The sequence below is a fragment of the Strix aluco genome, chromosome W (assembly GCF_031877795.1).
Source record: "Strix aluco isolate bStrAlu1 chromosome W, bStrAlu1.hap1, whole genome shotgun sequence".
Lineage (NCBI taxonomy): Eukaryota > Metazoa > Chordata > Aves > Strigiformes > Strigidae > Strix > Strix aluco.
The window spans coordinates 44,782,943-44,808,799 of record NC_133970.1 but is presented as its reverse complement, the minus strand read 5'-3'; the positions used below and the strand labels follow the sequence as shown (position 1 = coordinate 44,808,799).

The 25,857-nt window shown below is 41.6% G+C and overlaps 1 protein-coding gene across 15 annotated transcripts in view; it reads right to left on the bottom strand.

Annotated features, from left to right (window-relative positions):
* LOC141917771 (ceramide transfer protein-like) overlaps nucleotides 1-25,857 on the bottom strand; it is a 78,088-nt gene that overhangs the window by 31,323 nt on the left and 20,908 nt on the right. For 11 of the 15 annotated variants that reach the window (XR_012621444.1, XM_074811262.1, XM_074811249.1 and 8 more), the window contains 4 exons: nucleotides 13,493-13,600; nucleotides 12,547-12,685; nucleotides 12,181-12,264; nucleotides 4,498-4,655 (listed from right to left, as the gene is read on the bottom strand). Coding sequence is in view for 14 of the 15 variants with exons in the window: in XM_074811249.1 (XP_074667350.1) it covers nucleotides 4,498-4,655; nucleotides 12,181-12,264; nucleotides 12,547-12,685; nucleotides 13,493-13,600 (489 nt within the window). In the remaining variant the exon portion in view is untranslated. Of the gene's footprint in view, nucleotides 1-4,497; nucleotides 4,656-12,180; nucleotides 12,265-12,546; nucleotides 12,686-13,492; nucleotides 13,601-17,572; nucleotides 18,438-21,324; nucleotides 21,435-25,857 lie in introns of those variants that run through there. The other 4 variants (XM_074811258.1, XM_074811257.1, XM_074811264.1 and 1 more) reach the window with 3 other exon arrangements.

Here is a 25,857-nt window from a genome sequence, read left to right as displayed (position 1 = left end):
AGTCCTGAAGATGCATAAAGCATGACTTGAGTATAAGTCACTGAGAGAAAGCAGTTTTACCAGAACACTTGGAATGAAAAACAAAACAAAAAACCCCCCAAAACCGAATTTTCCCCCTCCCCAATCCCTATGCTTTCTGCACTTCAATCTGCAAATTAGTGGTAATTCACGTGTCAGAAGACAACTCTCCAACATTAAATACGGCAACAACATTAAATAAGGCAGAAATTGGGAAATTGTATGACTGCACAGCAGAAAAATTACTGGTGTATTAAAACTCTAAAATTTAATGAAACATTTAAGTTACAGTTGTGAAAGGTGAACAAAATAAACTACCCAAACACGTTAAAGTAAAATTTAACATTCAGAAGATAAGTTTGCACATTAATACCAATTAAGACCAAAGGAAACAAGGATGGAAAAATGTTGCTGTAGTCAAGACAACAAGAAAAGCATCACCACAAGGATTTTGTTGCAAATGAAACAATGGACCAAATACTAGAGATTAAATCCTTTCCCTGTTTATTTAAAAAAGTCTGTTTTAAAAATACATTCAAGAGGCTCATACTGAAAAATATACTGCACTGGAAAAATAGAGTCAAGCTCAAGATCTTAACAGCTAAGAATAAAAGGTCAAAAGCAAAGTTGTAACTACAGTTACCTTTAGATAACACTACATGCTTTTGTATTAATTTTATTCTGGCCATCTGACTGTTTTGGTAACAGAAAGAAAACTAAGTATAGAATTCTAAAATTGCAGTCACCGAGTGCACTATTTTAGCAGTCTCCTTCAAAATTAAAAGATGTTTTTATAATGATTTCTTGCTTTCAAAGGTTTAAAAATAAAGGTTTCCAACCTTCAGAATGTAACTTAAAAACCTTTCATTTATTTAAAAAACAGGGTTTCTAGAGGAAAATACTCACTCCATAACACTGTACTCATCTCAAGTCAAATTGTAGTCAGCTCTGGATTCAACAATTTCTAATCAGCTTGAGCTTTTTAGCATTAGAAATATTTTAGGACAGCTATATTTTTGAAATATATTTGCTTCAAGCTCAGCAGACATAAATCTCTCTTGCATCTTTAGGCTAAACTGGCCCTCTACAAGATGGAGGCTGTATAGTTTTGTGAAGTAGCAGAACTGTCACTAATCATATTTGTGTTTTGCTGTCAAGTAAAATGTGATTCTCAAGCTAGTGGAGTGAGGAGGCTGGAGAGGGAAGAGCAGCAAGCTGGATTACAACAGTACTTAAACTACTTGTAAAACACTCATTGCTTTTAGCCACTGACAGAGATCCTGTTCTTATGACAAACCTGCACAGCACAGAGCCTGCAGAGTGAATCTGCTGATATACAAAGGACAAACTTGATGCTGCACCTTTCAATTCTTCTAGCTTTAAAACCCTCCCAGCTAGAACACACACAAACAGCTGCCCAATTTCACATAACTTTCCCCTCTAATCTCTTAAAGAAGATATTCTGAACTTTATCATCTCCCAATATTTACTTCCTTTTCAGAGCAGCATAAGCATCTATCCAAGAAAACCAAGAGTACAGAGATCAACATTATTCTCCTCCTACAACAATTTATCAGAGAACAGTGTTTTTTTTGCTCAGGCCCATAGTTATAGAAGAGACTTTTACAGAGCCACGTTTAGCCACTAAAACAAGGTAAACCCCAAACAACACAAAAGAAGCCCTACAACTGAAGTGGAATAAATAGTGTTAGCAAAGGTCTGAATACAGTGGACTGCTGTCTTTAAATTCTTGTGCAGGGTGTAGGCGTCAAGGTGTTGGTTGTGGGGGGCTGCAGGAGTGGGCTCTGTGGGAGGAGGCCAGGGGCTGCCCATGTCAGACACAGCTGGTTCCAGACAGCTCCGGAACAGACCCACCACAGGACACAGCTAAGCCCATCTGTCACATGTGTGGCACCTCTGTGAAAATGTATTTAAGAGCAAAAAAAACCACCCAGGGAGAGAGGAGGGGGAACAGAAAGTGAGAAACAGAGGGAATACCAAGGAGGAGTTCTAGAGCAGAGAACATATCCACACTACAGTCCATGGAGGACCCCCACACTGGAGCAGAGGGACATTTCCTGAAGGAACCATGTTCCATGGAGGACCCCCCACTGGAGCAGATTTTTCCCAGAGGACTGCAGCCCTGGAAAGGACCCATGCTGGAGCAGGGGAAAAGTGTGAGGGGGAAGGAGTGGCAGAGACTAAATCTTTTGGACTGACCTCCAACCACCCATTCCCTGCCCCACACTGCTTGGGGCTAGACAAGCAGGGGGTAGAGAGGCTTGCAGTGAAAGAGTGAAGTTGAGACTGGGAAATGGGGGAAGAAAGCCATTTCAGTGTTTGTCTTTTTGTTTCCCACTAACTGTACCTATTCTAATCATCAACAAATTGATTTTCCCCAAGTCGAGACTGTTCTGCCATGACAAGAACTGGTAAGCAATCTCCCTGGCTTTCTCTTGACCCATGAGCTTTCTCATCCTATTTTTTCCCCCTGGTCCTGCTGGATGGGGTGGTAAGTGAGCAGCTGGGTGGGCATTTGGCTATTAGCCAAGACTAACCCACTATGATTCCATATTATTTAATTCAATCGAAATCTCCTCTTCTAAAAGGCTAGCAATTAGAGGAATCCAAATAAAAAAGGTTATTTTATATTAGAATTACAGTACTTCACCATGAGTGTGCTGTAAAGTCCAGAAAATTTCACTGACAAGCGTGACAAAGTTGCAGGTCTACCAAAGCAGAGAAACTTAAAATCTCCAAGTTTTTAGAAGCTTTTGCTATTTTAATTTCTGGGAAACCAAGTCCAAATAAGCTTGTGACCCCCTTTAAAATGTATTTACTCATGCTGTATGAGGTGATATGTTGCTGTATGAGGTATCAGTCACAGGAGACTCAAAGTGAAATTTAGGTTTGAATTTGTTAACTGCTTGCAGCTAAAATCAAGTGCTTTAAAGTTAGTCCACAGAAGAAAAACATGACGAATAACTAATCTAAACCAATTCAAATTCTATATTAACATATTATTCTGTAAATAGCATATACTAACATACTGACAAGAAAAAATTCACTTCATCCATGCTTTAAGCAAAGTCTGATCAGCAAGAGTGAACTGCATTTGCTCAGCCCAGAGAAGAGAAGGCTTTTGTGGGGGGACTTAATAATAGCCTTCCAATACCTCCGAGCAGGTCATCAAGAAATTGAGCCAGGCTCTTCGCAGCAGTCTATAGTAGGAAGATGAAAAACAATAGGCAGATACTGGAATAAGAGCTACTCCAACTGGATATAATAAAAAACTTTTTCACTATAACAGTTGAGCAGCAGAACAGGCTGCCCAGAAAGGCTGTGCCATCTCCAGCCTTGGAGACTTAAAACCAGACTTGATAAAGCCTTGAGCGACCTGGTCTGATCTCAAACTGTACTTCCTTTAAGCAGGTTGGACTAGAGACCTCTTGAGGTCTCTTCCAACCTGAATTACCCTATGATCCTATGAACAAGCTTCAAGTCTTGGGTCTACTATAATTCCTCCAACCACCTAGATGAAGCAATAATAAATTAAGTGTTGACAGAAGTCACAATATAGTTAGATAGGACCAGGCCTCTGACATACAGACAAAGAAGAGCCAGGAGACAGGGGCAAGAATTCAAACGTGGATGTATTCTGTCTGAATGACTTAATTCTTTGAATTGTGTACCACTAACACATATGGAGTAAGATTTGAAGTGTGATATACACCATATGGAAACACATTAAAAATGAGACTGTACAGGACACCAGCCAGTGATAGCAGGATTCTAGAAATCAAAGCCTGAAGTACAACCCTAGCCATGCTTCTATAGTACATCTCATCTGAAGAGAGAAGATACTGCTCCTTTCGAGTTGCTATACTGGTTGAGCAGGCTTATCATGAACTATCATTGCCATAATAACAACAGATATTATGACAACACAGACCCCTAAAAAATTAACCAATTGGTATACAGCATGACTTAAATTAATCTCTTCAATCTCCTAAAGTGAAATAATTGTATCTTAGACCTTTAATGTTAGAACTGGTTGTTATCCTCAGTACTGTCACTATCTCTTATCACAATTAAAACATTTCAGAGATTTGCACATCATTTTGCAAGCATGGATAATTAGGTGTCTTTTAGAGGGCTGCAAGCAATACACTTAGTACTACAGAATACTATCAGATTCTTTATAGATATTAAAAAAAATATAGGAATACTACCTGAACAAGGGCTGGGAAAAGAAAAAATATGATGAATAATATTACTGCATCACCAACAGTCAGGATGAGTTTTTAACATTTTATAGGAGTAATAAATAATGAAAGCACCTAAAATTAATAAATGCTGTACATAAAATTAAAAGCAATACCTGGAATAAAAAAAAGTTAAAACCAGCTAATTTGAAATTTCAGTTTAAAGCTAGAGAAACATTTTTTTCAACAAAAGTAAAAAGGAAAGTGATCTTACCTTATCTAGTCTTTTTTGCCAGCTTTCTTCACGTTTTACCATGAGTTCAATACAATGGGAGAGTGTAGCAAGGATTCCAGCAGTAGTTGCCTTGAAAGTTATAGCTTCTCCTTTAAAGTCTATGCCATTAATTCCTTTGGGTGTCACATGTGGAAACACTAAGAACAAACATGAATCATTCACTGATAGCTGCCTTTAACTCAAACAAGTTTTTTACATGTATGCTTTATATTACAGCTGTTTGAAGAAAACAGACTGGCTAGAAAGTTAATTTAAAAATAAAAATCAGAAGTGCTAATAATTTTCAGCTATCCACAGGATAAGGAAAGAGATTCAAAAGGAGGAATGCATCCCTTAAGCTTCATCTTGCTATACTGTATTTCAAGTCTGCTTGTAATGCTGTATTACTCTGCACTCTACAAATCATGTGGGTGGAAGGAGTGGGAATACTTTGCAACAATAGCAGTTTGACAGCTTGAAGTGGGGCCTAATTAACACAAAGCAACCATAAAACATATCCAATACAGCACTAAGAAAGGAACAATTTCAAAATGCAATCAAACTCAAAAGGTAACATTTCAAGGTTGCTTTAAGCAGGTAACTATAGATTTAAAAACCTCAACATAAAAAGGTATCAAATGTGTTGAATTATCCAAGTACTGTGGGATTTTGCAGTTCCAACAACTACTTCATGCTGTCAACCAGGCCATCTGTTGCTAAGGCTATTTAAACAAGTCACTTAATGTGTGACAAAAAAGTACCTATTCTATGTCAAACTTGTATGTAGGTTGACAGAATAACAAATCAAACACTACACACTGATGTCAGAAAATATTAGAAAGCAGAAGTAACACCCATGTTGAAGCTGACTGAGCCCAGCAAGTTAAAGTAACTCCTGCTATGCCATGGGGCAAGCTAATGACTTATCACCCAGTTGGATATTGCTTTCTTTTCCCTGTCTGTCAGTTTGTCAATGTGCCACTGTTATGGTTTAAAGAACACAAATAAATATTTGTGTAAGTTTATCCAATATCTGTCTGCAAGGGTGTCCTGGTTTAGCCAGGATAGGGTTAAGTTTCCCCAGCAGTGGGGGGAAGCTCTAGCCGGGTTATTCAGATACCATGCGGACGTCACATCCTGGCACGGGAGCGCGGGGCGCGTGGTTTTGTACATCTGCTCCTCTCACTCCTGTATTGGTAGATATACTTTGCTCTGTTCATTGTTATCACTGCTATTCTTATTGTTGCTGTTTGTTGTGTTGCTGTTGCTCTGTTGTATTAAACCTCTCCTTATCTCAGCCCCGGGGCTTTGTATTTCACTCCCTTTGTGGGGGAGGGGCAGCGGCCGCGTGGTCTCAGACCCCGGCAGGGGCTAAACCATTACAAAGGGTAAAGCATAGCTTTCTAGCAGCTCAGTTCTTGTAGGGAAAAGACATGCAATTGCTGTTCTCTAATGGTAGAGCACAATATCTACACTTAAGGAACAGAAAGCAAGCACCACATGGTCTTAAGCAGTGGTTTAAGTCTCCAGAGGTTTTATATGCCCTCCTTTCAGAAGGAATCAAACTTTTTCAAACAGATGTTTACACACCGCAGACTACTTCAAATACCTTAATAAGCATACATACTATGGTAGAACACAGCTTATTTTTTTGTTTCATGTTAATCAAGAATGCTCCCTAAAAGGTAAAGATGATGGGAGCAAAAGAAAGAAAGATCAATCTGTTTCAGAAGCAATAATGAACTCTCCCTCCCCCTACCAGCTGCAGAGGGAACACAGAAGAGGCTAAGACTGAAAGTGGTATAATCTGGCAAGGAGGCGATGCAGTGGATTCACTGAACAATGAAAATTAGACAACAAGAGCTTTTACCAATAACACACTTCACTAATGAAAAAAATACAGTTTATACTAATAGTATGTCCTGCTAGCATAGACCATGTTCATGTGCAGGTTTACCAGGCACAGCTATGCTGCTTATAGATGTGATTTTTCTCTGAAATATGCAACATGCTAGACACACTGAAGAAATTACCACTGGCTGCAACAGTATAAAATAATTTCAGAAATCTATGGTAGATTGTAAGGGAGATGCAGCAATGTAGCCTCGTTTCCTGGAAAAAAGCCAGCTTTTGTTCCTGGATATCTTTAGGTCTCAGCTACAACTCATTAATACTTCCATAACATTTCAGTCATCATATATTTTAAGTCATTCTTTAATGATTAGTCTCAAAGCAGCAGTGATACATACAGAGCTTGCAGTTTCAAAGTCAGTGTCCATAGTTCCTTTCAGCCATAATTCTGGACAAAACCAAACTTGTTTCAGAAAGGTACAAGGCCTATTTCTTTGAAGAGAAGATGACTCAAGATATTCCTTACTGTGGATGGGAGTATTTTGATTCACTCCTAATCAGAGGAGATATTTGTCTTCACAGAACATATCAGAAGACAGCCTCAAGCCCCATCTCTGCAACAGCTGAACTTCAGCTCATTAGAAGTACTTGTCAGGATATTTTTTTTTCTATTTGGAGAGCCTGAACATCTTTCCTATTCCTTTTTTACACGTGTTTTTCATGTCAGCTACAAGACTGAGTGTTTCAAAATGAAATCTTGCATCAGGAGATCTGCAGGTTCAAGTTAAAGGCTAATAGGAAAGTGTTCTTTATCATTTCAACTGCTCTTCTAGCCTGGTAATCAAACTGTATGTAGCCAATTGAAAGAAGCAGCAGTATGATTTTTCTTCTACTTTAACTTCAATTTCAAGATCTTCCAAGTGGTTCCTTTTTAATTATCCCGTCTTTTAAGCATTTTGCTTTATTTGTGAACTGCTTTCTCTTGCCTTTCTTATAATGCGTTTTTCATACCATGCTTTAGCCTTCTTCAATAGCTCTTCATCCCTTCTCTCCTATATACCTCTGTGTCTGTTAGGATAGATCAGTTTTCCCTTCTTGTTCCTAAGATGCTGTGGGAATATAACAGAAGATTGGTGAGGAGGATTGTAAACACGCTCAAGTGACTTGCAGCTGGGGTGTTGAAAACCACATATATCATACTAATTGTTGTTTAGTCTTGTGTACTTGATAAGTACAACATCTGTGTTTAGATAACACAGGCCTGTGAGACTCAAGAGGCACCTTATTGAACATCCTTGAGATTCCTGCCCTGCTGTGGGAAAGATCAAAGCACAGTGGAAAAGTACGCCTGCGAAAATCCCTGATATACAGGGAAAAGCAGCAAGTTCAAAATCTCTCTCTCTCTAGCAAGGACTGAGATCCACAGTGCCTGCATTCCCACTTGTGTGCCTCTGCCTGGGTCTTCAGAGACCCCCCCTAGTTCGTGAGGTAACAAGAATAAATTTCCTCTTTGCATTTCATCTGTGGTTTTGTGGTTGTTCTTGCATCCTGCCTGTGTCAGCCCACACATTTTGGTGTAGTTGGCAGGATCCAGGAACAGCCATGCTATGGCTAAAAAAGAAGTCAGGGACTGGGGAGGCCACGATGGTGACTCCCCTTATTCTGGGATGGCCCAGTACTGAGGACCGGACCCCCGTGGCTGCTTTCCTGGCTAAACTGGCTCCGCCAGAAGCATGGCCTGAAATAGATGATGCGGCAGTGGTTACCCCCCCAGACAACTGAGACGGCTACGCGCGGGTTGCCATGGAAAGTGGCATCGGATTCTTCTCACAAATTAGTGGGGAGATTGGGATGGTTGTTAGCTACCGGTCTTAGAGCTCTTCACCATGAAGTTGTTGCATTATGGAGTAAAATAAGAGAATTGGAAATGGAAGTCAGGACTTCATGAGATGCAAAGGCAATCATGCAAGAAGTAATTACTGTTCAAGCAGAGCTGTGCTATGGGCTGCAAGATAACGTAGAGCAGTTGGTAGCATGCATCACTAATAAACAAAGGGACAAATATGGAAAAATTAAGGTTTTGATTTCCCAAGTTCATGCTCTCACCACAAAATGGTCATGGGATCCCAAGGAATGGAATGGAAATATTTAAGATTGAATCCTCGGACTCTGATGTGGGAGAGAGGCAAGTCGACATCGGCCTGTCAGCCCTGTGCAGCCCCTGAGAAGCAGCAAGGCTTTGATGAGAAACAGGCCTTGGGAAAAAGATCAGAAACTGCCGAGTTGTGCCAAGGTGGCAGGGAAAAACAACGGCCAGCTGCAACACTGAGCTGTGGGAAAGCGCTGAGCTGTGAGAAATTACCGCTGCGTGAACAGCAGCATTTAACCAACAGAATGTAACCTTTAGGGGTGTGATAAGGCATGAAGAGTATATAAACCGCTTAGGGTGAGATTAATAAACGGCTTTGCTTGATAACTCTCATAGAGTTGTGCAAGTCCATTATTCTCCCGCACTCTGAGACTGAGTTTGAATTTGGTCCGGACTTAAAAGACAGGGAGGTGGTGGAAGCACGACCCCTCATACAAATGATGGGGCAGCAGGAACAAGAGGATGAGGGAGTGCAGATCACGCATACTTACACTCCAAAAGAGTTAAAGGAATTTTTAGACAACTATCAGCAAAAAGAGCAAGGAAGGCATACTGGCATGGATTTTGTGAGCTTGGGACAGGGAAGCTGCATCTATTAATTTATTAGCAGGTGAAAAAGATTTATTAAGCCCTATAGCCAATGCTGATCAGATACAACGAGGATATGCTCAGTTGCAAAATATCAGAGGTCCTGATGGGCGAGACATTATTACACCTACATTATATATCAATGGTTTTGTGCAGCAGTTTTAACAGCATATGCAGAACCTGCCAAATTAGTGTCATCCCTTGGGAACTGGTGTACAATGGAAGAAGGTATTAATTTGGTGTGGCAGATGGGGATGGCTCATGCATTGGTTGCAGGATCCAATCCGGACAGGGTAGCAGTAACAAGAAGTATTGACATGCAGCTTTTGAGAGAAGTGCCTACCCCACTAAAACCATTAACTATACCAGCAGTGACAAATGCTATAGGTAATGTAGGTGCCCTAGCAGATACCTTGAGGGAAACCGGGGCTGTGATTTCAGGGCCATCTGTTCGGGTGATGAATAAAGGAAAGTCGGTAAAACTGAAAGGAGCCACGGCATGGGTGACGAGGAAACAAATGTGGAATGATCTTGTACGAGCCAGTATCCCACGATCAGAAATAGATGGGATCATGACATCGGAAATGTTTCACCGATGGCAAAAGGTAGCGCCTACACAAAGAAGCTGACCACCCCTAGCCCCACCACTAACTCCACACCCACCCTTCACCCCACCTGCCACCTCAAGGCAAGACACTACCTGGCAAATGCCAAAACAGCAGAAATTAAGGTTTGGCAGGTCCCCCAAAATTGCCACCACTGTAGCCTCTTACCGTGAGGAGGACCGATGCCCTTATGCTCCTTTAACTATACAGTGGTTGTCCGCAGGGATTTTACATGTATTAGCTCTGGTGAATACGGGAGCTGAGATTACTGTATTACATAGTAATATTGGTAATAAAGAAGCCACATCACAGATCTGGGGATTGGGGAGGAATCCGACCCCTGCCCTCCAAGCCAAGGTTACCTTAACAGTAGGAAATGCCATGCCATTTACCGCGACAGTGTTAATTGCCCCAATTAAAGAATATATCTTGGGTTTTGCTGTGTTGGCAGGACAAACAGTTGAAACTTTAAATAGTCACTCCTGCTTCGGAACTTCTCAAGCAGGATTTGCTATTTGATTTATAAGTCTTGCATGGATTCCCAAAGTGGGATCCTGTTGTGCTGCCCGTGCCTGACAAAGTACTGTTTACCATTATATAGTGATGATCTATTGATTATGTCAGAGTCACAACAAGAAATTGAAGGAGCTGCCGAATCACTGAAAGCACAATTACAGGACTGAGGCTAGGCAATTAATCCAAAGAAAATACAGGGACCTAGTACTGCTGTACACACACCCATACCTATTCATGTGTGGGTTACTGATGATTCCGTTAGGGCCCATGCAGGGGTAGCTCAGGCAGCCACACACTGGAAATGGAAACATTTACAGCAACAATTTCTACCAGGAAAACCACATGTAACCACTCCACACACACCACTCTTCTAGGAACTATCATTTAAACATATGCCCACACTAGGGAAAACTCCTCCCCTTGGAGATATCCCTATATCTCCTGTGGAGTTGGATCCCCCTTATGACGAGTTAATAGAAGAGCACAAGAAAGATGCCTGGTTTACCGATGGAACACCAGAAGAACGTAGATATGAAGAAATGTTCTAAAGGTAAATTAAGCTGAAACTCCTACATCATTCTACAAAAATTAAGTTTGACAAAGACATCTTTTTCAAAATGAATCATGAAGTGAAATTAAATTCTCACTTAACATTTTTTAAAGAAGGCTTTTACAGTTTTCTGAAGTTTGTTCTGACTTAACAGTCCTCAAAAATGTAGACTTTTATATATAAAAATAGGGTTATTGGAACTGTGGACTTGCTTACAGGTGAGTGTTGCAAGCTTGCTTATCTTTGCTCATAAGAGGCAAGAAAGATTTATTCAAAACTTCAGAGTTACACACTCCTTAACCTCTGAAATCAGCACTACAATTAATCCTTAGCAGAGCAAGCACTTTATATAATTGAAAAAAATCTACTCATATGATCAATTCTCTGGAAGTATAGTGTGAAAGCTCCTTCCATTTCCTTTCCTCATAACAGTTCTGGCAATAATCTAGAAAGAGTACTTAAATACAGCAAGGAAACATGCAACACAGGGAACTAGAGCCAGTTAAAAAGAAAACAGAAGAGGCTTATTTTGCCCATATATTTTCCAGGTTCTTGAAGAAAGTGTCTACGTTTTTAAAAATGTTTTTGGCAAGTACTACCTTCTGGAGATTCCATCAGATTTAAAAATGTACCGACCGCTTCAAAGTTGTGTGAACTAAAGTCTAACAAATACTGAATTGTCAACAACTAGAGAATGTAAATACTGAAGTAATTTCAGTCAGGAAACAAGTATAAGAATGCAAACAGATTTTTAAATGCATACACAACTTCTGGCAGGCCAGAAGTATGAGATTTCTAAAACAGTAAGACTTGCACGAGTTCTTCATATTTACTGCATGGATGCAGTGAGCACAATGACTATAACCAGATCATTTAAGGTAAGACAAAAAAAAAAATCAGAATTCTGTTCATCATAATATTGGAATATACAGTTTAAAAAGTGCTAAAATGACAGTGAGTGAGAATCAGTAACAATGTTGACTTAACCATTACATAGCCAGAGAACTTAGAAAAAACAGAATGGGGCACACCTAACTGGAAAAGCGTTGTGCTTCATCAGACTGCTAAAGTACATAACACTTGCAAGAAAAACGGCAATCGCCTGTTACAAATCCCAGTTCCCAATATCCGAATGATGCAGCTGTTTCAACAGAATTTTGTAGTGGAAATGGCTTTGGACACAGAATAGGAAATTCCAATTTGACAGGCTTGCATTAATATTTGTGTGAATTAAGAATAACTCAGATAATCATGAAAAGCAGCTAAGGAATGATAATCTTAACACAAATAAGAACTTCCTGTCACATACATTCAAATAACTATTCTTGTAGTTTTCTACTCAGAAAAGAGCATAAATACCCATCTTGTATCAGGCTTATCATATCATTCATGAAATTTTTCAGTGAAAAAGTTGACACACTTACATTTTTCTTTACTGCTGTTACTGTTATGTAAAAAATCCCCATCAGAACGCATTGTAGGAAAATCATCTTCATCATCTTCTACCACTAAATGAAAGACAGAGAGAGAGAGAGAGAGAGGAGGGAGAATGGAAGGGGAGCAGGGAGAGCGTGGAGGGAGCAGGAAGAGGTTAATATTTAATATTAAAGTTAAGCAGATTTTTATGGGAACCCAACTTCTGAAATGAAAATAGCTAACACTGTTTATGCAGAAATATCTATGATTGATCCCATTACTAAAGAGCAAATTTAAGATACATATTTATTTATATGGTATCAAATGCTAGTAACTATTTCAAGAGAGATAAGAGTTTTCAATTACAGTTTTACCTTTATCCCTCTGGAGTTCATCTTTGGAAACTGCATCTGCACAGGCATCAAAGTATTTCTGTAAAGTATCAACTTGTCTACACAAGATGTCTCTAAAGGTTTCCATTTCTGCAAGCTTCTCACGTAAGCTATGGCCCTTCTGAAAATACAAGAGAAAAAAGGCTCAAATGCTTCTACGCACTCAGCAATAGTTCAATGCCAAACAAAAGAAAAAGAAAAAAAATTTCTGCAATTATGAAGAACAAATTCTTCAAGTACACTAAAGACATTTCAGATATCAGCAGCTATGAAATACTGTTAATGTTTAAACAACATAAGAATCTGTATAAAAGTGTTTCTTACTCATTTTGTCCACTAGTCTCAGTTTTTCCTCTTGACTGCATCTGCTACTTTAGAGCATTCAATAAAAGCTTATTAAAAACATGATCTCACATACTACCAGGTTTATTCCTATTTGCCTGAAAACAGTCAGTTCTAGGTTAAGATCTTTGTTCTAATCTTTACTCCCCCCTTTTTTGTGCTGCTCCTCTTCTGCTCTCCCAGAAGTACAGCCCACCAAAGTTCAAATGTTAAATATTTATATACATGAAACAAGGAAAGACATCATTTGTCAGTCAGTATTAATCAAATTTATTAACTCACAGAGTCAGTATTTCCTTTCATTTAGAAGCCCTGATATTCTCAGAAGGTTAGGAAAGGTTAACAAATTCTCCCACAGGTTTGATTTTCTTGCCGTTCGAAAATGACACCATAGTTTAAGAGGAACAACTGCATAGGGGCATGAAAAAGCTTCCTATACTATCTGTTCATCACATGTTGAATTACTAACACAATAAACCAGATTTAGGTTTTTTCCTATAATTGTGTGATTAAGTCTTCACACAGCTTATTTCATTTCCAGTTGTGTCATTTACACACCAATACTAAGAAAATGTTATTCACTAACCTTGAATGAAGAGGTGGATGTTGCAGAGTATCCACTTGCTCCAGAAACAAGAGACACCATGGAGCCATGGCGTCGTAAACTAGACTCTGATCCATAGCCAGATTCAGTCTAAAAACCAAACCACACACAAAACTAGAGTGCTGAGGCTTTTAACAAAAGAAGAAATCATAAAAGCAAGTTTAATGTCACTCCTCTAAAACCAGCCTATTCGTTTCTTGTCAGGAAGCAGTAGGAGCTTAGTAACTCAGATTGTGTCTACAAGTTTAAGATGTTGATGCAGCATCTGTAAAGTTACTATGAATCTATTTTTTGTTATCATAATGATCTGGGAAAAAGTAGTTACCTGCAACTTATTATGTGCCCCCAAGAGAGCAAGACAACATATATTTAAGGGTTCAAAAAAGGGGCAATGTTTCCATTATTTTGGTATATGTAATCCCTACCAAGCAATTTTCACACAGCATTCAAAAAACCTACCGAACTCTACAATTAATCAAGGGATTAACATGGTTCAGTTTGAAGACAATCAACAGCCTCAGTTAATTATTCCAATCATTCAAATACTGCCATTTCAGTTTTACAAAGCAACAAAATAAGTAGAGATCAGAAAAACCAGATAATTAGCGCTATCTTTTTTTTTTGCTTGCTCCAGACTTCTTTAGCAATATTCTTTATACTAGACTGAAATTAGTTTTTACAAAGAACAAACGTCTACATAAAACAAAGTAAGATACTGAAAGCAAGAGGGAAAATATGATAATAGTAACTAATTAAATAATGCAAAAAGTGATAAACATCTCTTGATTAAAATAATATTTTTAGATCTTTTTCGTGTTAAGTTCAACAAACGTCCTCAACAAGTGAAACTGATACTGAGGAACTGGAAGAAAAACATTTCCCTAAAGGTTAATGTAAAATAGCCTGTACATGGCAAAGGAGAAGAAAAACCCTGAAAGAGAACGTAAGATACTGTTGAAAAGTCTTATTCCCTAACTACTGTAACAATTAGTCTTTATATTATGAAATTGTATGAACTTTCTTAGGATATATAGTTTACATTGTATACTGTATAGTCATGGTTAAGTAAGCATGACTAAAGGACCCCAGCTCATTACAAGGAGGACAGTCCTCACCCTGAAGAATAAAGGATACCCCTGGACTATCAAGATAACACTGGCATCCCAGCCCCTCTAACACCTGTGTGAAACCCTCCCATTAACTGGGATCATAGACAAGTAACTGTAGCAGGACTGACTCCAGGGACATCTAGATCAAGAAAAAAAAAAGCATATGGATGATGATGCCATAGAATTACAGTTGCTTTGCAAAACAGTAGTATGCATCTGTTCAGTAGTGATTGGTCAAATCATGTTGTATCTGAACGCTTGAAAGATATAAGAACCATGCGTAAAAATCGCATTTGGGGTGCCCCAATTTGAATGGGACACCTCATGAGCATGAATAAAGAATTACGCTTGTAATTCTACTTTGCATCTTAGCCTCTCTGTCAGCACGGGCCAGTTGCAAAATTTTTGTAACAAAAGAAACGGATAGTTCAGAGTAATATCTGAAATACTATTAATAGATTAATTTGATCACGTAGACAGAGAATATTGTGAAGGATCTTTGATAGAAATAAGAAATTCTGCTGTGGCAGAGAAATTCAGATGGGGCAGGGAGAAGGGGAGACAGAACAAATGATATGGAACAAGCAAGAAGCAATGATGAAATTCTAGCTGTTGTACTTTTGTGGAAAAAATGAAAATGGCATAGGCTTTGGGAAGGCAGGAAAGTGCTGATAAATTAAGATGCTGTGGTGGTTTGACCTTGGCTAAATGCCAGGTACCCACCAAGTCGCTCTATCACTTCCCCCCCCCTTCCCCTTTTTTTTTCTCAACAGGGCAAAGAGGGGAAAGAAAATAAGATAGGAAAAAAAAACCAACCAACCCTTGTGGGTAAAACAAAAGCAGTTTTAATATAAGCAAAGCGAAGCAAAGGTCCGCGCGCGGAAGCAAAAAAAAGCAAACAGATTTATTCTCTCCTTCCCATGAACAGGCGATGTCGGGCCTTCTCAGGAAGCAGGGCTCCCATACGCGGAGGGGTTGCCTCGGAGGACCAAGGGTGACCCCACCCCCCCCCTTCCTCCTTTCTCCCAGCTTTATACTGAGCAGCCGTCAGATGGTCTGGAATATCCCTTTGGTCAGTTGGGGTCAGCTGTCCTGGTTGTGTCCCCTCCCAAGATCTTGCCCACCCCGTCCCACTGTGGGGGGGAAATGTCGGAAAGAGCCTTGGTGCTGTGTAAGCACCACTCAGCAGTAGCCACACCACCAGGGTGCTATCAACACCCTGCCAGCTCCCAGCATCAAACACAGCACCATGGGGGCTGCTACAGGGGAAAACCAATTCCGGCTCAGCCAGACCCGGTACAGATGCAAATGAACTTGGACTATTAAAAGCAAGGAGAAAGGACAAGAAGTTGAAGTTGGTTGAAACAATAGAATTTGGACAATACTGCAAGTGTGCAGGACAAAGTATGTATGTTTGGGCTACAAAGGAACAGTGGCAGAGAAACACAGTTTTGGAGAAATGAAGGTATGACTGAAAAGAAAAATGTGAGTTCCAGAGTTGTTAACATAATTCCTGAATGAGATTACCCAGCAAAAACAAGTAAGAAGGAACCAAGAGTCAGTTTGTATCTGGCTCATTTAAAGAATAAGGTAGAAGAAAACAAAGCATTGAGGAAACAGGAGAAACAGGATGAGTATCAAAAGTAGAAGCAAAATAGAAAAATGAATATGACCAAAAAAAAAATAAATGCAAGTGTAGTTAGAAAAAGGTACTCTAAGTCTTGGTGGAAGATGGTAAGTGATCACGAACTTAAAATCAATAAAAAAAGGCACTCATAAGTTCAAAAGATAAGACACATCTTAAAGTTCATTGCTTAAATTAGCAAAAAAGTAGAAATATTGTAACTTATCTGAAATAGCAAAAATTTCTAGATGTGTCTTGCCTTCTATCATTTCACTCTAACCTGGCATTAAAACTTCTATTTCTGCTATAAATCATGCATTTAAAGCTATTTTATATAGAGCAAGAGTCCTAGAAAAATAGCTACATAGGTGTAGCAACAGAAGCGCTAAAAGCTCAATTTTTAAAGAATTAGTTCTACTATTTGTTTTAAAGCATAGCTTTACAATATCTATTGGAATAGGCTTTTTATTAAAAACATTCACATTGGATACACAGGGCTCTCCTAGAATACTAGTTCAAGTGTTAAGCAGCATACCTGGCTTTGGTAACATATTTGGTATACTAGACCATGTTTTGAATTGCATTGCACTTGTGTTACAGTGCAAAGATTATACCTTAATTCACTGGATTTTAAGTATAACAAATCAAATAATGAAGCTTTGATTATTTTTTTTTTGCAAATACTCAAGTGCTTTTGGCTCTTTATATGGACTTTAAGACCTCCAAAGGCTTGACAGGTAAGAACAAAGCAGGTAAGGAAATAATTGTTCTTTTAAAAATCCTTTTAAAAATTTTAAGCATACAAATACTATAATTTAATTTTAGAAGTGTTTAATAAACATAAACCTCAAGAGAGCATTTTATGAGTCACACAACACCTCGCAGCATCCTAAAAAACATTTCTGTTTAGATTTCCTCTAAATGCAAATCTAAACCAAGCTTCACTGTTTTCCTGGTAACTTCAATGTTTACTTAATCATGCACTACAAATATTAAGATGACTTTGAATGTGCTTTTACTACAGTCAGTTTGACAGTGAGGACTCATTCTATTTTCTAAATTGTACACACTAGAAAGAAGGTAAAATTACATTTCAGTGGGATATGAATTAATGAACAGATCAGTTTTAAAATGTAGCCAAAATATCCATTGCATTGAAGTCAAAGCATTTTAACTAAGGACATCAAATGTTTTCCGATTTTCTCCTTTAAACGAGCAAGACATATCTATGCAAAACCTGGATTAAAGCTTAGAAAGTGACATTTCTGATTAAATCTTCAAATAGAGACATTCAATGTCACATCTTAATAGCACTACTCTAATACTTACAAGAATAGATGTAATCTTCAAAGTAGAAAAATCTCGTTACTTATATTCTGCATTTGAATTAAATTTTCTTCCGACATTACCCTTACAGTCAATGCTCAGTTAATTTAGTTCACAAAATAAAAGCTGAGGGGTGAAAGAAGAAAAAAGCTTTCTGTCCATATCAATATGTAAAGCTTGATTTTTAAAGGTACCTTTTCAGCAGTATGTTTATTTGACTGTCATTTATGCTTGTGATTAATAGTTCCACTAAACAGTTTATCCATGCTTCTGATTGTATACAAGACAGCTATATACAACTATCAGCTTGCAAACCCTACCAATAAAAATGTGCTACCTAAAAAGCATTTAGGCAGTTTTAGCTATTTGCAACCAAGGAGCAAATACAGCAGATTAAACAGCAGACCAAACAGCACACAACACGAATCCAAAGTGTGTGCATTTACAGATCACGTTCACAAAACTGTCTCAGACAATTATGGTTTAGTAGCCAAAGGGAAAAAAATTAAAATCACATCAAGAACACTTATTCGTCAGAAGAATCAGAAAACAAGTACTGCTTTATAACTGATGCAGGGACAAGTCATCCAGGTCACAGCAGGTACATGCAAGCAGCTTAACACAAACAATGAAAGCATGCATCATGCAAAGCCCCACCATTCTACCACCACAGAGAGCAGGTCACAACCGCATTTGTCTTGCAAAGCAGATTATCGTTAATTATTCACTGCAGAAATACTCAAGTATATTGAGAAGAGGAATGTTGACAAAAACTTCTGTTTACGCAATTCTTAATTTCCCAAGATAAAAATTGGAAAAACAGGTACAGTCCACGTGATAGAAGTCAACAGTCCCTGTTTGAAAAAAAAATAACTTGGAGAGGTTGTATCAATTCATAGCATCAAACACTAATGCTAAATTACCATGCTCAGTATATAGATGCAGTTCTTTGAAATTCCATTTACATATCTGTACTGGGTGTGGCTGAGCCGGAATTGGTTTTCCCCTGTAGCAGCCCCCATGGTGCTGTGTTTGATGCTGGGAGCTGGCAGGGTGTTGATAGCACCCTGGTGGTGTGGCTACTGCTGAGTGGTGCTTACACAGCACCAAGGCTCTTTCCGACATTTCCCCCCCACAGTGGGACGGGGTGGGCAAGATCTTGGGAGGGGACACAACCAGGACAGCTGACCCCAACTGACCAAAGGGATATTCCAGACCATCTGACGGCTGCTCAGTATAAAGCTGGGAGAAAGGAGGAAGGGGGTGGGGTCACCCTTGGTCCTCCGAGGCAACCCCTCCGCGTATGGGAGCCCTGCTTCCTGAGAAGGCCCGACATCGCCTGTTCATGGGAAGGAGAGAATAAATCTGTTTGCTTTTTTTTGCTTCCGCGCGCGGACCTTTGCTTCGCTTTGCTTATATTAAAACTGCTGTTGTTTTACCCACAAGGGTTGGTTGGTTTTTTTTTCCTATCTTATTTTCTTTCCCCTCTTTGCCCTGTTGAGAAAAAAAAAGGGGAAGGGGGGGGAAGTGATAGAGCGACTTGGTGGGTACCTGGCATTTAGCCAAGGTCAAACCACCACAGTCTATTTTGGCGCCCAACGTGGGGCGGGACAACGGCAGTTTTATATTAATTGTGCTATAGCTATAGCAGTTAGTAAGCGACAAGCTCTTGTGCTGGTCACGGGTTTGTTGATTGCTCTGCTTATCTTGATTTTGCTAAGCTCGGGAACATGCTGGAAGAAATTGGGAACATCATGAGTGGTTTTATTCTGCAGGCTCCCGAGGTACTTATTCACCCTTATGTTAGCTCTTTGATACTGTTCATTAATGCTGTTCGCCTGTTGTGGGCTGTGTGGAGCTCGGTAGGTTTTTGGTGTAAGAGAAGGCAAATTTTGGGTGAGCCAATACCAAAATGTGCCCTGAGGCGGCCTGTCCCTGGGTGGCAGGGGGAGTGGAAGGATTTGGGCAGATTCCTAGGACGGTTATCACCTCCTGTAGCCTGGGATCTTACCCCTGAACAGGCAAGCAACCCCGCAAAATTGACACAACACCTGATAGAAGGGTGCCTTGCCTATCCCAGTGAAAATCAGCAACTCCCAGCGCTGTACTGGGGCCTGGCCTGTGCTTATCGAGCTGCAGTTCAGTGCTCTCAAAGGACAAAGAGTAATTGAGATTCTTCTGAAAGCTGGGTTTGCCATAAAGAAAAGCAAGGTCAAGGGACCAGCACAGGAGATTCAGTTCTTGGGAATAAAATGGCAAGATGGACGCCGCCATGTGCCTATGGATGTCGTCAACAAGATAGCAACTATGTCTCCACCGACCAACAAGAAGGAAACACAAGCTTTCTTAGGACTTGTGGGATTTTGGAGGATGCACATTCCAGGTTACAGTCAGCTGGTGAGCCCTCTCTATCAAGTAACCCGAAAGAAGAACCATTTTGAGTGGGGTCTTGAGCAACAACAAGCCTTTGAGCACATCAAACAGGAGATAGCTCGGGCGGTAGCTCTTGGGCCTGTTCGGCCAGGACCAGCTGTGCAAAATGTACTTTACACATCAACTGGGGAGCATGGCCTCACATGGAGCCTCTGGCAGAAGATACCAGGTGAAACTCGGGGTCGACCATTAGGATTTTGGAGCCGGGGATATCGAGGATCAGAAGCCCACTACACTCCGACTGAAAAGGAGATTCTGGCAGCATATGAGGGGATTCGAGCCGCTTCCGAAGTTGTTGGTACAGAAGCACAGCTCCTCTTGGCACCGCGAGTGCCTGTGTTACATTGGATGTTCAAAGGAAACATCCCTTCTACGCACCATGCAGCCAGTGCTACCTGGAGTAAATGGGTGGCGTTAATCACGCAACGAGCTCGACTGGGAAAACCCAACCGTCCAGGGATCCTGGAAGAGATCCTGGACTGGCCAGAAGGTAGAGATTTTGGAGCACTGCCTGAGGAGGTGGCTCGTGCCCAAGAGGCACCGCCATATAACGAGTTACCAGAAGATGAAAGGCGGTATGCTCTGTTTACTGATGGATCCTGTCGTGTGGTAGGAAACCATCGGAAGTGGAAAGCTGCTGTGTGGCGTCCCACAAGACAAGTCATTGAGGCCACTGAAGGAGAGGGCGAGTCAAGTCAGTTTGCAGAAGTAAAAGCGATCCAACTAGCCCTAAAGATTGCTGAACGAGAAAAGTGGCCAGTACTGTATCTCTACACTGACTCCTGGATGGTGGCTAACGCCCTGTGGGGGTGGCTACAGGAGTGGAAGAAGACCAATTGGCAGCGCAGAGGTAAACCCATCTGGGCTGCTGCACTGTGGCAGGACATCGCTGCCCGAGTGGAAAACGTGGCTCTAAAGGTACGTCATGTAGATGCCCACGTGCCCAAAAGCCGTGCCACCAAAGAACATCAGAACAACGAGCAAGTAGACAAGGCTGCCAAAATGGAAGTAGCTCGGCTGGACCTGGACTGGGAGCGCAAGGGTGAGCTATTTGTAGCTCGATGGGCCCATGAAACATCCGGGCATCTCGGGAGAGATGCAACGTACAGATGGGCTCGTGATCGAGGGGTGGACCTGACCATGGAGGCCATCTCACAGGTCACTCGTGAATGCGAAACATGTGCTGCAATCAAGCGAGCCACACGAGTAAAGTCTCCCTGGAACAGAGGGCGATGGCTGAGTTTTCGATATGGCGAGGCCTGGCAAATTGACTATATTGGACCATTGCCACGAACACGCCAAGGCAAGCGCTACATACTCACCATGGTGGAAGCAACTACTGGTTGGCTCGAGACGTACCCTGTAAATCATGCCACTGCCCGAAATACCATCTTAGGTCTTGAAAGGCAAATTTTATGGCGACATGGTACTCCTGAAAGAATCGAATCAGACAATGGGACCCATTTTCGAAATAATCTCATAAACTCCTGGGCAAAGAAACACGGCATTGAGTGGGTGTATCACATCCCTTATTACCCACACGTGTCTGGAAAGATTGAAAGATACAATGGACTGTTGAAGACTATGTTGAGAGCATTGGACAATGGGGGATGGAAGCACTGGGATATAAATTTAGCAGAAGCCACTTGGCTAATTAACACCAGAGGATCTGTTAACCGTCCTGGTCCTGCCCAAACCAAACCCCTTCATACGGTGGGAGGAGATAAGGTCCCTGTAGTACCCACAGGGCAATGGCTGGGGAAGGCAGTGTGGATTGCTCCTCCCTTGGGAAAAGGCAAGCCCACTCGTGGGATTGTTTTTGCTCAGGGACCTGGATGTACTTGGTGGGTAATGCGGGAGGATGGGGCTACTCAGTGTGTGCCTCCAGGAGATTTAACCTTGGGGGGAAAATAACCTGTGGGCTGAGTTGTATGTTGCAGGAAGTGATGGAGGAAGTAGGAACGACGAAGAGTGAACCAGATACGTGCGATGATGACCCAAACCTAGCCGGTGCTGGAGTCCAACAGTCAAACATACTGCTCCTGTCCTGAACATCCATCTTGACAGATGGGAGCCAAGTCACTGAACATCTGGAGGAGTGAAGAAAGCTTACGGAATGGATAAATGAGTGTTATGTGGGACCTGGGTGTGACGTAAATGGTATGGAATAAGGGGTGGAGACTGTACCGGGTCTGGCTGAGCCGGAATTGGTTTTCCCCTGTAGCAGCCCCCATGGTGCTGTGTTTGATGTTGGGAGCTGGCAGGGTGTTGATAGCACCCTGGTGGTGTGGCTACTGCTGAGTGGTGCTTACACAGCACCAAGGCTCTTTCCGACATTTCCCCCCCCCACAGTGGGACGGGGTGGGCAAGATCTTGGGAGGGGACACAACCAGGACAGCTGACCCCAACTGACCAAAGGGATATTCCAGACCATCTGACGGCTGCTCAGTATAAAGCTGGGAGAAAGGAGGAAGGGGGTGGGGTCACCCTTGGTCCTCCGAGGCAACCCCTCCGCGTATGGGAGCCCTGCTTCCTGAGAAGGCCCGCCATCGCCTGTTCATGGGAAGGAGAGAATAAATCTGTTTGCGCTTTTTTGCTTCTGCGCGCGGACCTTTGCTTCGCTTTGCTTATATTAAAACTGCTTTTGTTTTACCCACAAGGGTTGTTTTTTTTTTTCCTATCTTATTTTCTTTCCCCTCTTTGCCCTGTTGAGAAAAAAAAGGGGAAGGGGGGGGAAGTGATAGAGCGACTTGGTGGGTACCTGGCATTTAGCCAAGGTCAAACCACCACATGAGTGTAAGAGACCTCTTTGTCTGATTGTTCTGCGGGTGTGAGATGCAGCCCAGCTGCAGCTGCGGCGTGTGGAGCTCTCTGACAGAGCGCCCAAGTGCCCGCTGGGTCATCGGTGCAGCCTGTTTGTTTGGGCTAAGTGTTTCAAGTGTCATAAGGCTCAAGTGTTAGCAAAAACCCTGGAAAGTGGTAACCGGGAAGGACCATATCCTTGATTAGCCTGGGGAAGAGGTTATGCTTGTGTCTTCACAGGTCACAGTCCCCACAGGTGGTTACCAGCAAGCTGTGTGCAACTACACCCGAGGCGTGAGAGGCAGCTTTTGGTGGACACTCAGGAGCCGGCTGTGGGTGCTGTGGATGCCCCTGTGCCAGCAGTTCGCCATCTCTTCGACTGATCATTTAAGCAGAATGGATGGGCAATGCTTGCTGCTGCAATAGGACAAAATACACTATCTCAGTCCTTAATCACACTGCAGTTGCCAACTCTTTTAAGAGAAAATGCTGACAGTAATTGCAACTCCTTGATGACATATAGAAGCTTATTAGTCACCAGTGAAAGATGTAGCTTAGATAAAATGTAGTTCTTAATAAGGATGAAATGCTATAAGATGTGTGTATTCAACTTTCTTTCTTTAGCAATATTAAGAAGCAAGACCTCAAGTGTTTAACCTTATTAGAAACTCCCTTGGTTTTCCCCCTTGAGTGGTGGCCAGGCTCTGGGTGGAACCCAACAGGAGGATGAAATCAGATGTTTCCGCTCAAAGAAAGTTGCCAGTTATTTTGGCCTGCTGATTTAGATATATGAGGCTGGACCTGCTTGCAGCGATGTTGGATGCCTCACCTACGGATGGACGCATCGCGTAGGATTTCCGGTTTGCGAGGAAGGGCACTCTAAATTCTCGCTGCATCCAGGGTTCCCCAGCAATTGCGGATCTGAATGTTAGTACCCCATTAAGTAAGTGTGCTATTCCGTATTTTCCTTACTGTTTATTTTTGTAGTATTTAGTCATATCCCCTAATTACGGGTACTGAAATTAGCCTACTCTTTTTTACCTAGTAACTGTAACTGCTGTATTGTTTCTAGCCTTCTGTGAAACTATTTTAAGTATGCTGTGTTTTTTGAAGCTTGCCTAACCCTTAATTGATGAAGTCTCAAAATAAGTCTTGCAGGTGTAGCTTTACACAGCCTCTGAGCAATAGCTAGGAAGAACAGGGCTTGGAAGATAGATCAGAAACTGCTGAGTTGTGCCAAGGTAGCGGGCAAAAACAGCGGCCAGCTGCAACACTGAACTGCGAAAAAGCACTAAGCTGTGAGAAGTTACCATCGCGGTAGGGCGGAATGCGCCTGAGAATATGGGAAATTAGTTCAATTGACCCGTGAAACTGATAATGGACCAGCCTATACCTCTCAAAAATTTGGGTGGTTTTTTTGTCAACTCTGGGGTATACGTCACATCACAGCTATACCACATTCCCCCACGGGGCAAGCCGTCGTGGAGAGAGCGCATCAAAACTTTAAAGGCGCTTTTGCAAAAACAAAAAGGGGGAGAGGTCTGGGCTGCTGCAGAACCACTTGCAAAAGCGGTGTATGTGTTAAATTACTTACAGCTCACAGGTGACAGGGAGGAACCACCAGTAGTAATACATAAGTATGGGTCTGAAATCCGGTATAAGCCGGTGTGGAGATGGTGCTTTTGCTCAGTACAAAGATGTTGCTATAGGAGAGTGGAAAGGACCTGTGGAACTAAAAATGACGGGTCGAGGCTATGCCTGCGTTATTACAGATACCGGCACTAGATGGGCTCCATCTCGCTGGGTGCGGCCTTGGAAAGGAGATCAAGTTTGTGATTCTAAGCCTTGTGATGGTTCTGACAGCGATTAATGCTCATCCAGCAAAAGTAGCGTTTCCCCGACCAAACATATGGGTAACTATAGCTAAAGGGACAGGTCAAGAATCCTTCTGCCTTTCGATGGCTACTCCGTCGGACCCATTCACAACATGTTTATTGAGAATCACTTACTCTGACCCACAAGAATTCATTGGGTTTGTGTCAGACGATAGTTGGGCAAAAATGAAATTTTCACAGGCCAATGCCATTGCTCAAATTACCCAGCCCGGCACCAACACCACAGCCTTTTGGCAAGGTCAACTTATCATGAGCAAAGAATTGTTAAAAGGAGGAATCATTGTAATTATTGTGACTGTTGTGCTTGCTATTATTTTGCCATGCTTAATTTCTTGTGTTAGACAATCGTTGCAAAAAGGCTTGCAAGGAGTTTGGATTGCTCAAAAACAAAAAGAGGGATCTGTGGGGATTCTAAAGGATTTCCTGCGAGGAAATCGGCATGTGAGCAATCCTGCATATGAGCAAGACTGGCAAAGCCTCAGCTTCGGCGAGGATGTGACGAGGAGATGACCCTGGAAGAATGAGGAAGAACCCAGGAAGTTAAACAACTTCAGGGTGTGGGTCTGGGCAGAGAAGAAGTTTGTACAATGTCGAGGTGGCAGTTCTCAGCCAATCAGAAGAGAGCTTAAGGAGCATGTGCAAAGCTAACTGTCCAATCAGAAAGAATTATACCATGTGATTGTATCTTGTGATTTTCACCTGCATTATAAAAGGCTTGTCCACCATAATAAAGTAGGCATTGCATAATCACTGTGTGATCATCCGCATGTGTGTATCTCCCACATAGAGAGGCCTTACAGAGAGATCTGGATAGACTAGAATGCTGGGCATATGAAATTTAACAAGACCAAGTGCCAGATTCTTCACCTGGGATGGGGTAAGCCTGATTATATGTGCAAATTGGGGGACGAGAGGCTGGAGAGCAGCCCCGTGGAAAGAGATCTGGGGATTTGGGTTGATGGCAAGTTGAATATGAGTCAACAGGGTGCCCTGGCAGCCAGAAGGGCCAACCGTGTTCTGGGGTGCATCAGGCACAGCATAGCTAGCTGGTTGAGGGAAGGGATTGTCCCACTCTACACTGCACTAGTGCCAGTGATAGGACACGAGGAAATGGTGTGAAGCTGCATCAGGGGAAGTTCAGATTGGACATTAGGAAAA